This window comes from Lygodium microphyllum, chromosome 17 (assembly GCF_053477565.2).
Source record: "Lygodium microphyllum isolate KBCC chromosome 17, Lygodium_microphyllum_v1.1.10, whole genome shotgun sequence".
Classification (NCBI taxonomy): domain Eukaryota; kingdom Viridiplantae; phylum Streptophyta; class Polypodiopsida; order Schizaeales; family Lygodiaceae; genus Lygodium; species Lygodium microphyllum.
The window spans coordinates 130,767,935-130,781,603 of record NC_141151.1 but is presented as its reverse complement, the minus strand read 5'-3'; the positions used below and the strand labels follow the sequence as shown (position 1 = coordinate 130,781,603).

The 13,669-nt window shown below is 43.5% G+C and overlaps 1 protein-coding gene across 1 annotated transcript in view; it reads right to left on the bottom strand.

Moving 5' to 3' along the window:
- Window positions 1-11,882, bottom strand: part of LOC148022349 (S-adenosyl-L-methionine-dependent methyltransferases superfamily protein) — an 84,521-nt gene extending 72,639 nt beyond the window's left edge. Inside the window, exons 1-3 of the mRNA XM_087697972.1 lie at window positions 11,584-11,882; window positions 10,947-11,108; window positions 10,696-10,822 (exon numbers count right to left, since the gene is read on the bottom strand). Coding sequence (XP_087554098.1) covers window positions 10,696-10,822; window positions 10,947-11,108; window positions 11,584-11,683 — 389 coding nt within the window. The 5' untranslated portion in view covers window positions 11,684-11,882. The remainder of the gene's footprint in view (window positions 1-10,695; window positions 10,823-10,946; window positions 11,109-11,583) is intronic.
- Window positions 11,883-13,669: the final 1,787 nt, after the last annotated feature.

Genomic DNA, 13,669 nt, shown 5'->3' with positions numbered 1-13,669 from the left:
GTACAAATTTCAAAAATTTTGACACTTTTATGCTCTCTCATGGGTTTACACGCAGCCATGCAAATCATTGTTTGTACATGAAAAAGGACACAAATGGCAGCCCCATCATACTTGTTTTGTATGTGGATGATATGTTGCTAGTTGGGAAAAGAAAGACTAGCTTGGATGCTCTCAAAGATCAACTAAAATCAGCTTTCTCCATGAAAGATTTGGGGAATGCAGAGCATATATTAGGCATGAGGATTCACACGGATAGAACGCAGAAATTGTTGTTCTTATCTCAAAAAAAGTACATTGAAAATGTACTGGACAGATTTAAAATGGCCGAAGCTAAGCCTTTTGGGGTGCCCTTACCTCCATATCTTAAGCTTAGTAAAGCCAACAGCCCACAAGATGACATGGAAGCCAATGCTATGAAGGGAGTCCCTTATGCATCAGCCTGTGGCTCTCTTATGTATGCTATGGTAACTACTCGTCCAAACATTGCTCATGCAGTGGGAGTTGTCAGCAGGCTTATGCCAAATCCTCGCAAACCACATTGGAAAGCTGTCAAGTGTATTCTTCGATATCTAAAGGGTACACAAAGAAAGTGTATTTGCTATGGGCAAGGTGCACTTAGTCTACAAGGTTATTGTGATGTAGACATGGTAGGTGACTTGGACACTCGCAGGTCCACTAGCGGGTATGTCTTTACAGTTGCTAATGGGGCCGTTTCTTGGTGCTCCAGGTTGCAAAACATCATAGCACTAAGTACTGCTGAAGCTAAATACATATCAGCTACTGAAGCTTCTAAGGAAGCTATATGGTTGAGCAGACTTACAAAGAATCTCGACATGTCTATGAGTACTCTAGTGTTGGTATGTGATAGCTAGAGTGCTATGTATCTGGCTAAGAATACCATGTATCATTCGCGCACAAAGCATATAGATGTGCAATATCACTTCATCAGACAAATTCTAGAAGATGGTATAATTGCATTGATCAAGATCAAAACACAGGACAACCCTACAGATGTTCTCACTAAAAGTTTAAGCAAGGCTCAGCAGGAGCATTACATACGGCCAATGGGAATTGGTTAGAGGTTCACTTTGGACCTTTAAGTGGGAGGTTGTTGGGGTGTAAAGGCCCTTTTATTCACCTCCGTTGTGTAATATTTAGTTGCATATGTGAATGCACCCTTACATGCCCTAAGTATAAATACATTTTATTCTTTGTGTACCAACATATGGTTGGTACACCCAAATCGTATCGTACTCTCTCTCTCTCTCTCTCTCTTTGTGTCACTCTCACTCACCTACTAACTCCTTCAGCTACAACACACTCTCAACGACTAAATTTTCGCATCTACTCCTTTTTACTTCTCTCATATACTACAGCTGTGATCTCCAATTTAGGGCATTTAACGGTGGCTCAAGAGATATGGTTGGAGCTTGCTTAGATGTATAACTAAATGACCATCATGAAACGAGTTTCTTTGGAAGTGCAGATGAGGACCATGAGTGTCAACAAGTCATCTTCTTTGCAAGAGCACATCAATAAGCTGAGGCAGCTTTAGATGTAGGTGTAGAACACAGGGAAGGTGATCACTTCTGAAGACATGGTGATAACGCTTCTTTCACAATTATCACCTCGTTTCAATGGTTTTTATTTCGCCTTGATTGCCTCAAGGTGGTCGGAGACTCAACGTTGGAAGGAGTTGGTTCCTATGGTCTTGGACCAAGAGGAGCAGTTGAAAGAGACCAAAGCTTCTAGATCGGAGGCATTGATAGGTCAATCCTCTCAAAAGAGGGGGAAGGACCAAAAGAAAAAGGAGGACAAATCAAATAAGGACAAGGAAAAGGAGTCCACTTGTCACATCTGTGGCAAGACAGGTCATTGGAAGGACTGCCCCAACAAGGAAAAGAAGGAGAAATCTTCAAAGGATTTCGGAGCGGTGGCTCCTCCCTCATCAGCTACTTTTCTCCACTTGGAGATGGTTGAGGCATCGATCTTGAAGGCTTCTGATGCTACGTTGACGGCCCCACACACTCGGGAGTGGATTGTTAATAGTGGTGCATCCTGGCACATGACCCCTTCTCCAACAAGTGTTGCTTATTTGCAACCTTCACAAGGGCAAATTCTCATTGGTGATAGTTCTTATATCCCTATTTAGGGACGGGCTAACATGTAACTTATTCCACATGGACAAGGTGGTGCCTATACTTCCGAGGTGCTTAATGTGCCGGCCTTGGAATACCATCCACTTTCAGTGCACAAGATTTGTGCCCTCACCCTCTTGGTCGAGTTTGATGTGGATTCCTTTCGTGTTCTTGATCATGGATCGAAACAAGTCCTTGCTTCAGGTTATGAGGAGAATGAAGTCTACAAGTTGAGGTCTTCTTCTGCCTTGACTTCTCTTCTTCTTACCTCTCAAACACAATCCGAACTATGGCATGCTCGGTTTGGTCACCTCAACTATGTTTACCTTTGAAAGGCATCTAAGGGACAATTGTCGGATATTGTGGTGAGCAATAACCGTGTGTCTCCTATATCTGTGGGAAGCAAACTCATGATGCTATTCCCAACAAGGCTTCGAGTCAGTCTTCAACACCCTTAGAGCTTGTTTCTACCGATCTTTGTGAACCAATGAGGACGGAGTCCCTTAAAGGGACCTTGTATTTCATGCTGATTGTGGATGATTATAGCAGGATGACATGTGCTTAATTTTTAAAGCTGAAGTTGGAGGCTTTCTCCAACTTCACGAATTGGTTACTCTTTGAGGAGAACCGATCAAGCTAGAAACTGAAGACCTTACAATTGCTCATTTTTGTGTAGATCGTGGTATCCACCAAGAGTTTGCCAACACAAACACCCCTCAGGAGAATGGCATATTGAAATGGAAGAATCGCAATGTGATCGAGATGACCCGTACCATGATGGAGCATAGACAGACACCTCAATGTCCATAGCTAAGGCTATGGCTACTGCAATCCACATTCTTAATCGATCCCCTACTTCCGTTGTTGTTAGTGTCAGAGTGCAGCGATGCGGAAGCGTAGGACAAAGACTGAGAGAGTGAACATAGAGAGAAGAGAGAGAGAGAGAGAGAGAGAGAGAAAAGGAGACAGTGTAACACAGAAAATCTGCAGTTTAGAATGTTGTATAAGAGTGCAGAAATATACACGAGGGCAGAGGAAATATCTGTGTGTGTCTCCATCTTGAATACCTCGATCTCCGTCAACCCGAGCACAGTCAGTCTTGGCCAACAGATCTCAAGATCAGAATGAATCTGGAGTGTTCCACAAACTGGCTATAAATAGCCAAAAAATAGGAAATACCAGCACCAGGCCGGCTGCAGGTCGGCTGCATTAAATGCAGCCGACTGCAGTAAAAACTGTCCAATTGCACTGCTGACGTGGCACCTGCTGACATGTCCTCTACCGTACTTTGCTGACGTGGCACTGTCGTACTCTGTTGACGTGTCCGACTGCCTATCCAAAGGATGACTCTACCTCTAGCACCCCCTCTCAGATCCTGGACGAGGCATCAGACTAAGGGATCTGAAATGCTGATGAAGTAAAGCCTGGGGAAGCGCCTTCGTAAACAAATCTGCAAGATTATCTTCTGTCTTGCAATACTCCACATCAATGGTCCCATCCAGAAGCTTCTCCCGAATGAAGTGATATGGGATCTCAATGTGCTTCGTCCATGCATGGAATATAGGATTTCGTACCAAGGCAATACAGCTCTCATTGTCGCACCGCAGAAGAGTAGGACGAGTTTGGGGGCAGCCAAGCTCCTCCAACAATCTCTGAAGCCACATAACCTCACATGTGGTGGAAGACACAGCCCGATACTCCGCCTCAAAAGAAGAAAGGGCTACCGTGGGCTGCTTCTTGCTACTCCAAGAGAGAACACCTGTTCCCAAGGTAAAACAGTAGCCTGTGGTAGACCGCCGGTGGTCCACATCACCAGCCCAATCCGAGTCACTCCAACCTGCAAGAACAAGATCAGAAGCATCTATGCCTGCTGGATAAGAAATCCCTAAGTAAGAGGTCCCCCTCAAATACCGAAGAATCCTCAGGGCAGCCTGCCAATGCACCTATTTGGGTTCACTCATGAACCTTGCCAAAAGACCCACAGCAAAACAAAGATCAACACGAGTATTGAGAAGCCAAATCAAGGATCCAATCAACTGACAGCAGCGGGAAGCATCTGTCAAGGGAGAATCTGAGTGTGAAGTGGCCTTCCAATTCGGATCCATAGGAGTAGAAAGGAGCCGAGCAGTCTCCATCTCAAAAGTCACCAAGAGCTCCTGAATGTATCTTTGCTGAGAGATGAAAATCCCCCTCTAAGACTGATAAATCTTGTGACCCAAGAAGAAATGAAGAACCCCAAATCCGTCATCTCGAACGTTTGATGTAAAGCGTAAAGCTGTCTTGGTCTCTCGAACCCTCTGTGCATGATCCCTTGTCAGAATCAAATCATCAACATACAACACAAACAACACACCACCAACCTCGAAAGTGTGTACATAAAGCTGCAGATCGGCCTTGGAGCGTCGATATCCCAACTTTGACTGAAGAAACGAGTTTATCTTCTCGTTCCATGCACGCGGAGCCTGCTTGAGGCCATACAAGGTCTTCTTCAACCTGTAGACTTTCCCATCCGAGGACCCAAAGCCAGGAGGCTACTCAACATAGATCTCCTCCTACAAATCACCATTGAGAAAAGACGATTTCACATCCAACTAACAGACAGGCCATCTCCTATGGCCAGCCAAGGCAAGAACAGCTCAAATAGTCACCATACGACATTGGGGCAAAAGTATCATGGAAATCAATGTATGGGTGCTGAATAAAACCTATAGCAACAAGGCGAACCTTGTGCTTGTCCAAAGAACCATGACTAAGGTACTTGGTCTTGAAGACCCACTTGACGCCAATCACCTTCTTGTGAGAGGGACGAGGCACAAGAGCCCAAGTGCCATTCCTCTCAATAGCCTCCAACTTGGCTTCCATAGCCTTCTGCCAATGGTCAGAGTGCAAAGCCTCCTTCACTGAAGTGGGCTCACGATCCTGCATAACACGGGTCATCAAACAATAGTTAGAGCAAACAAGCTCTACAGAATGTGCCTAGTTCCTCTGTGACCTCCGCAGTCCATCCTGCGGTTTCCACTCCTTAGGAAGCCCCTCTATCCCTAAATCTCCGAGGGTGTCACGGGCCCAACGAGGAGGAGGCCGGCAGACCTCTCCCCGTTGCTCTCCATCTACTGGAGATTCAGGAGCATCCACCGGCGGAAGCTCCACTGGGGTGGCCGGTGGAAGGGAAGACTCTGAATCAAAAGAAGAATCCCCATCAAGAGGTTGTGGCTCCAAAGGAACTATCTCGGGAGCCCAACTCTCCTCTAGATCTCCAAGGACAGGGTGCTCCTCACCCCCCTCAGTGGCCGGACCTTCCACGAATCGTACATCTCGGCTCATGTAGACATCCCACTTAACGGGATCAAACAGATAATAACCTTGGGACTAGGAGCTATAGCCAACAAAAACCTCTCGTCGAGAAGCCGCCTCAAACTTGTCACGCTGCGTCTTCGGGATGTGCACATAAGCGTCACACCCAAAGATCCTGAAATAAGAGACATCGGGCTTCGTCCCAAAGTAAGTCTCAAAAGGTGTCATCATGTCAACGGCCAAAGTGGAAGATCGACTGAGGATGTGAGCTGCGGTAGCCATTGCCTCACCCCACAGAAACTGAGGTGTCTGTCGGTGCTTCATCATGGTGCCCATCATCTCAATCACATTGCAGTTCTTCCGCTCCAAAATGCCATTCTCTTGAGGAGTGTTGGTGTTAGCAAACTCCTGGTGAATGCCCCCATCTGCACAAAAACGAGCAAACTCATTAGACATAAATTCACCTCCCTTGTCTGAACCCAAGGTCTTCAGTCGCCGGCGAGATCGGTTCTCCTCAAAGAGAAGCCAATCCTTAAAGTGAGAGAAAGCCTCCGACTTCAATGTCAAGAAATAGACCCAAGTCATCCTGTTGTAGTCATCTGCGATCAACATGAAGTACAAGCTCCCCTTCAAGGACTCGGTTCTCATCAGGCCACAAAGATCCGTAGATACAAGCTCCATGGGTGTAGTAGACCGTTGCGAAGCTTGGTTGGGAATCGCATCCCAATGCAGTTTCCGACGAATGCAAGAGACACATGGCAGATGGCTCACCACTGTGTCCGGTAAAACCTCAGATAAACGATCCTCACGACACCTTCCGAAGGTACTCATACTTTAGGTGGCCAAACCGAGCATGCCATAACTCAGACTGTGTCTGAGAAGTAATAAGAAGAGAGATAAGAACTATAGAAGACTTCAATTTGTAGATGTCATTCTCCTCGTACCCTGCAAAGAGAACCTTCCTCAATTCATGATTAAGGACGTGAACAATATCACTGTCAAACTCCACCAAGAGACCAAGAGCACAAATCTTATGGACTAAAAGTAAGTGATACCCCAAGCTTGGCACATGCAACACCTCGAAAGTGTGGGTACCACCACGTCCATCTAGAATAAGTTGCATCTCACCCCACGCAGCAATAGACACAGAAGAGCTATCTCCAATGAGAATTTGTCCACACGGTCGCAAATGGGCAACACCAATGGGAGGAGTCGTGTGCCGAGAGACACCACTGTCCACGATCCACTCATGAGCCTAGGGAGCTCCCATCGCAGCATCAGAAGTCTTCGGTATAGAGTCCTCAATGATTGCTAAGTATAAAAAAGCAGCTGATGAAGGTGCAACCACCGCTCTAGAATCCTTCATGTCCTTCTTCTTGGTGTCCTTTTTGTCTTTGTCGGGGCAATCCTTCTTCCAATGACCGGTCTTACCACAAATATGGCAAGTCGATTCCTTCTCCTTGTCCTTCTTGGATTTGTTGTCCTCCTTCTTCTTATTTTGGTCATTCCCCTTCTTCTGAGAGGCTTGACCAACCAAAGCCTCCAATTTGGAAGATTATGTCCCTTCAATTGTTCCTCTAGGTCCAAGACCATAGGAACCAACTCTTCCCACCGAAGAGTCGACTCCTACCCTGATGCAATAAGAGTGGAATAAAAGATACCGAATTGTGGCGGCAACTGGGACAGTAAAGTGATCGCCATGTCTTCGGAGGAAATAGACTTCCCTGCATTTTGAACCTGCATCTGAAGCTGCCGAAGCTTGTTGATGTGTTCCCGAAGCGAAGAAGACTTATTCACGAACAAGGTCCACATCTGCACCTCCAAAGAAACCCTCTTCATCAGGGTCATCCGATAGTACATCTGGTCGAGCTCCAGCCATATCTCTCGAGCCACCATCAAGTGCTCGATGTGAGCTATCATGACTATGGTGCAAGACAAAAAAAGAAAAAAAACGAATCCTGGCATTCAGTTTGTCCCAATGAGACTAGGCCTTGGTCAACTCCGCACGAGTATTGGAAGAGAGTTTGGACTCATCTCTCACCGAGGGCCTATTAATCTCCTCCATCACCAATTCTGCCAAATCATAAGACTTTCACATAAGGGGACACTTTGGCAATCTTGGCCCAAGGCAAGGAATCCATATTTACATATACTCAAAGGCATTTGACAAGATGGTCATGTATACTACTGCAAGGCATTGTTAACAAACATAGAGACTTGTTATGATTCTTCTCTATTTTCAAGTGTTGGTACAATTAACATTGGCAATCAAGTTCTCTCTGAGGCACCTTGGTGGTGGCTTGATCACCCATTGCTTGGGTATCCATGGTTCTATTCTGGTGGTCTTTATTATATGGCCTATGATGAAATATTATCATTGTATCATTGTATTGTATCATATCACCCATGATCTAAGAGAGGGTGTTAGCAGTTTAGTCAATTCATGTGTGAGTCTAGTGAGCTAGGCATCTAGCATTTTTTATGTGCCATCTGGTATATTTTTAGTCATTATGATGATTATTTTAGCACTTATTGCTAGCCAACCCAATCAGATTATTTGCATATTTTGTGCCTTTATATTTGGACGACTCCTCTGCAATTCATTCATTCATTCATTACTTGCAAATTCCAAAGTAGGGTCCTATTGTAGAAAGGGATCCGTGCCAGTGTCCACAAAGCCAATGACTCACTACTGTATGCAATTGTCTCGGGTTTGGTATATGGATTCCATTTCCTGAGCACATCTTTGAGTTCTCCTTTGCAATATTCTTATGTTTTCTCTTTTCTCTCTCTTTTCTATCTAATGTTCAGCAATTTATTTCAGCATTCTTCTATGCTTCCATTGCTGCATCCACTTCTAACAAGCCACTCTTTCTAGATGGAGTGACTCGAATTGGGTAGGTGATGTGGATTCAAGACGATCGACCAAAAGTTATGCTCTTTCCCTTGGATATGGACCTATCTTGTGGAGCAGTAAGAAGCACCCTACTGTGGCACTATCTTCTACAAAGGCTAAGTACCATGACCTTTGTTCCACAACTATGGAGGCAATTTGGCTCCGCCAATTGTTGGCAAAGATTGGATTTCCACATACAGGCCCCACTCAGCTCCGCATGGATAACCACAATGCCTTAGATTTGGCAAAGGACCTTGTGTTTCATGCTCACACGAAGCACATCCATGTGAATTTTGAGTTAGCGGTAATCTATTGTCCTACGATGGACAATGCAGCAGATCTCTATACAAAAGCCTTTCCCCAAGGCTTCTGTGTTCGTATTCCTCTTCTGTTGCGCACGCACATGGTAACAGATGAGAAGTCTATTTAGTATTCCTACTCCCTTTGGGAGATGGCGTGATCATCACAAAGATCAAAGGTTCGAGCCCCATTTTGAATGGTAACCCTCTCTTAACCAATCACCTAGATCAAAGCAACCATCTCCCCCTCCCACTCTTCATGTCTCCCATAGGGCCCATCCTTCTAGCCCTCAAATGCCTATGCAATATGATAGTACCTTCTGTACACATACCTATTATTCCTAAGGGCCAGCAAAGGGACTATGATGAGCATGATAAAGGGGTGAAGTTTGAGGCCTTTAGTGGTATGCCCCTTCTTGAAGGGAAATGCATTGCAAGGGTGGTCCACACTTCTAATGCAAGGTAGAGCATTGTTAACATAGAGGATTAAGCAAATGTTTGCTTCTAGGATGCATCACAATACAAAAATCTGGAGCAATATAGGAAGAAGTTTTGGGAGGCATTGCTACCCACTACTTCTTCTCGTGTTGTTCCCCTTCATGAATCATGAGCAATTTGAGAAGCAATGTTATGGGCTGCCTAAAGGAATCATAAATTTTTGAATTGCTACCTCGAAAAGATTAAAGTTTCCAAGATGGTGATGCGAAGCCATCTAAGTTCTCTAAGGCTAAGAAAAGGGATAAATCTAAAAATAGGGCCGTGAATAGGAAAAACCAACAAGGACTTCATCAGCATTGGCAATTCTTTTACCACCCTTGGATGCATTCCATCTTCTTTGGCCTTCTGCCACATCCAGGATCTAAGAGGGGGCATTAGCAATCATATGTGTCTTGCACAATCATCTCCTACCTATGAACCTCATCAACCTAAGTCAAACAAAAACGTTGGGAGCTTTGACATTCAATCCCTCATATCCATTTTGACAGAGGAGGCAGCTCTTTCTAGAGCATGCATTACAGTGCATTTCTTTTTTAATTGGTTTAGGTGTGTTCACTCTAGCAAAATATAGTTTCCAAACCTTTGCATTTCTTTTCTAGTGGTTGGAGAGCCTCTTCACACTAGGCTAGAAGCAATCTTGATCAACATGTTGTGATCTGCATTTTATCTGGCCGCCCGCATTATTTTATTATTTTTATCAGGTCAGTTAGCATTAGCATCTTGATACTCTCCCTAATCAGGTCAGCTAATTTTTTGGTTTTTCTACTATGTATAGCAATCCACTTATTGGCTGCAATCGTTCTGCTACTCAAGTTTCAACACATTCCAACATTCGAGACTCTCCTCCATCTTTGGTGCTGCCTTTTGTGACCAGCCTGATCCAATGCTGTCATAGTTCTCTTTGTATTCAGCATTCTTTTGGAGTTTAGTGTAGATTTTCTCCTTCCATTCTCTTCTTTCATTGCAGCCTCTCTCTTCATATTCAAGTTCCTCTTCTATTACACAGTCTCACAAAACCAGCATCTACTTCATAATAAATGTTGGTTATAGACAATTATTAATAAAATGGCCCAAATGAAGGACCTAAAAAATACCTAAAATGGTCCTTGATATAGAGCTAGATCTTGAAAACACAACAAGCTTCAAAAACTACACAAACATTATGAATATGGATGATGATGTTTCACAACGTTCCAGTAGTGATAGCATTGGGGATAATAAGCATCTAGAAGACAAGTAAGCCCAAGACGATCCAAGGCATCTTTGTGCACACTTATGTACGAAAAAAATACTTGCTTTGTTAAAGAACTTCTACAAATTAAAGGGGTCTATTCAAGAACTAAAGCCTGCAAAAGTCACTAAAGCTAAGCTTTCACTTGGCATTGGCACTACCGCCAAGAAGAAGCACCACATTCACAATCTATTGGAAATTATGAACTTTTAAAAGCTACGTTAGGTTTTGCTTTCCGCTCTTACAAGACAATTGAGCATGAAATTTTTTAACATTGTTATGCAAAGCATTAAGCAACAAAGGTTTCATATTGACAAAAAGAAAAACACTACCCCTGACCTATCTTTCCAAAGACGATGCAGCCCTGCACTCATGATATCATTCATAAGGTCATAGTTGGAAGCCACACTTTTGAACACATCACCAACGAGTCTTTCTTTCTCCTCCTCTGGTACTTCTCTGAACCCTATTTTGTCGCCCACACATCGACACAACAAAGTATAAGTATACATGCAAAAAACAAGTAAATTAGGCCCCTATGTGAAGAGAAACTTTGTTTAAACAGGCAATCAAGCAAAATGGCTGCTAACCAAAGCTAGCTGTGTGAGCCTGTGATTCGGTGCGCTTATCACCAACAAGTCTTTCTTTCTCCTCCTCCAACCCTGTTTGACTAGCTGTGTGAACATGTGATTTGATGTACTTGGAATCACCCACAACTCTCTCTCTCTCCTTCTGCAACAGTACTCCAGAGCCTGGTTTAAAACATCACACAAGCAAGGCAAAAGTAATTATGCATGGAGCCCTCCGAGGAGATTTCAGGTAACCAACCTGCCTACTTAGGAGCCAAGTAACAATGCAACCCCACCATATCACAATTATGAATTCAAGGTACAAGGAACCAAAGCGTACAGGTACAATAGAATATATGCAAGTTTACCAGCCACTTTGGCCTTTACTTGGGTTTGTCTACCACTCGGCCCTCCAATGAAACAAAACCCAGAGTTATGGAAAGCTTTCAAGGAGTGGATAGAAGGGCTTGTGCAACAAACAACTGGTTGAGTTGGATGTAGAAAACTCATACACCTGACCTAACCCTCAACCCTATGTGCTAGGAGCTATGACAAGTCAAGGCGGGCGCGCGGACATTTTTACGTGAAACCATCGTTTACTAGTTCAATCTATCTCCCCCCCTCTCTCTCTCTCTCTCTCGGGGAAAAAGTTGCTTACCAAGAGTAGCTGCTGGGTGGTGGAAGGATCTCCTGTTTCTGATGAATGCACCCGACAAGCTTGAGCTTTTCCTGCAGTATCTTGCCGCCACAGTCGTCATCACGCATCACTGCATCTCGCTCAAACACGTAAAGTTTTATGCCAATAACGGACCTCCCAAAGGGCTGGGTTGCCGCACAGCCAAGACCTTCGGTCGGGGGCCCTGAATTGCTATTTTCGATATTTCGAGATTTTTGGCTATGAAAGACTGCAACATTCAAATTCTTTTGTGGCATTTATCTTTGAACTTTTGTATAGTTGTAGTTTCTGGCCCATTCATCATTGGAGCCTGAGGGGTACTTAAGAGGCTTTCCACACCCTCATCAAATCCTATTAGCATCAAAAGGAATGAGCGTGATGATCAAAGCTACATGTGGAGTGTAAACCTAAACCACTATAACCATGTCCTCTTAATGATCATGCCAAGGCCTCGTTTTTAGAGAGGAGAATTTATATTCTCTCTCTCTCTCTCTCTCTCTCTCTCTCTCTCTCTCTCTCTCTCTCTCTATTGTACATGGGCCAAGGAGGTGGAGCTAGAGCTCACCTAGCTAGGAAGTTGATGTCGATATTATCATATGCTAAAGACATTATACTCAATTTTCAAACTCACTGGAGGGATTGTAGCGCCATCTAGATGCAACATATGCCTTCTACAAAGATAGACAACTTGTAGTGAACCTTGAAAGTATCAAAGCCACGATCTTCAATACTTACAATAGCATGAGCGATTAGATCTATGTATTCATTCATATTGGGAGAATTCTCTAGTTATTAGTGACATCCATTTTATGAGCCCAAGATTGGAGAATCACATTCCATGTGCATATTCATGCATCTAAATTTATGATTGGCATAATACTAAGCTAGTTTGGTTCATATACAATGGAAATTTCTAGTTAGCTTTGCTAGTTGAAAACTCATGGAAACTAAAATGAATTGCTCCATGAATGAGAGGGAAGGGCTTGGCACAATTTATGCCATGAAGAAGTTCTATAATTATTTACTAGCCACCCCCTTCACTTTCTTTGTAGCTCATTAAGCCTTACTATACTTGCTCAACCCTTGTACAATAGGTCGCATCACAAGATGGTTGCTACTCTTCCTAGAATCTTATTTGAATATAGTTGGGAGGAAGGGAAAGTACCATTACATGACTAACCATAAAGCCATGAGTGGCAAGGAGATAATTGTGATCGATCATAGTTAAATTCCTAATTGTTACTAATGTAGCAAGAGACTCAATTATTTAGGCTAATTTGACTTTCTATTGGCCCAACAATATTGTAGATATCCTAGAGTATGGATTGCCTGAATGTTTGATAGAGAGAGCCTGACTCACATGCCTTCGCATTTGGATTGGGCCATATCAACTAATTGTAGGAAAATTATTCAAGCTTGGATTGGATGGTTTATTGAGGAGACGCATTTGTGCACAAAATCAAAGAGGTGCTAGATGAAGCACATGGGGAAGCATAAATCAGAAGAATCTTATGATATATGTTAGGACCATATATCGAAAGGTGCTTTAGTCAAGCTTTAGTCCTAGCTCTAGCAACCAACCTTGTTTAAGGATGTTGCATGATTTGTGAAGCATTATCGAGTGCCAATGCACCAAGACATCTCTTAGGAAAGATAAAATGGATTTAGTATCCATATTGGCCCATCAACCCATTGTGAATGGGGAATCAACTTCATGGGACCCATCATACCCATAACTCAGTGCTTCTAAGCATGTTCCAAGTATGATACGTTTTAGTCGCTTCTATAGACTATATGACAAAATGGACTAAAGCACGGGCGACACAAAAAAACGACTCTAGAACTATAGCTAAATTCATATGGGAGTGAGCCATATCCTAGTTTGATTGCCCCAGAAAGATCATTAGTGATTGAGAAACACGCTTCACTAATGAAGTCATGGAGCAACAACTTTCTACATTCCTCATTATCCACTGCAAGCTATCAATATCCACAATCCAAGAACCAAGTTGAGTCAATCAACAAGAATTTAATCAATGTGTTAACCAACACAATTTCTAGAACATGA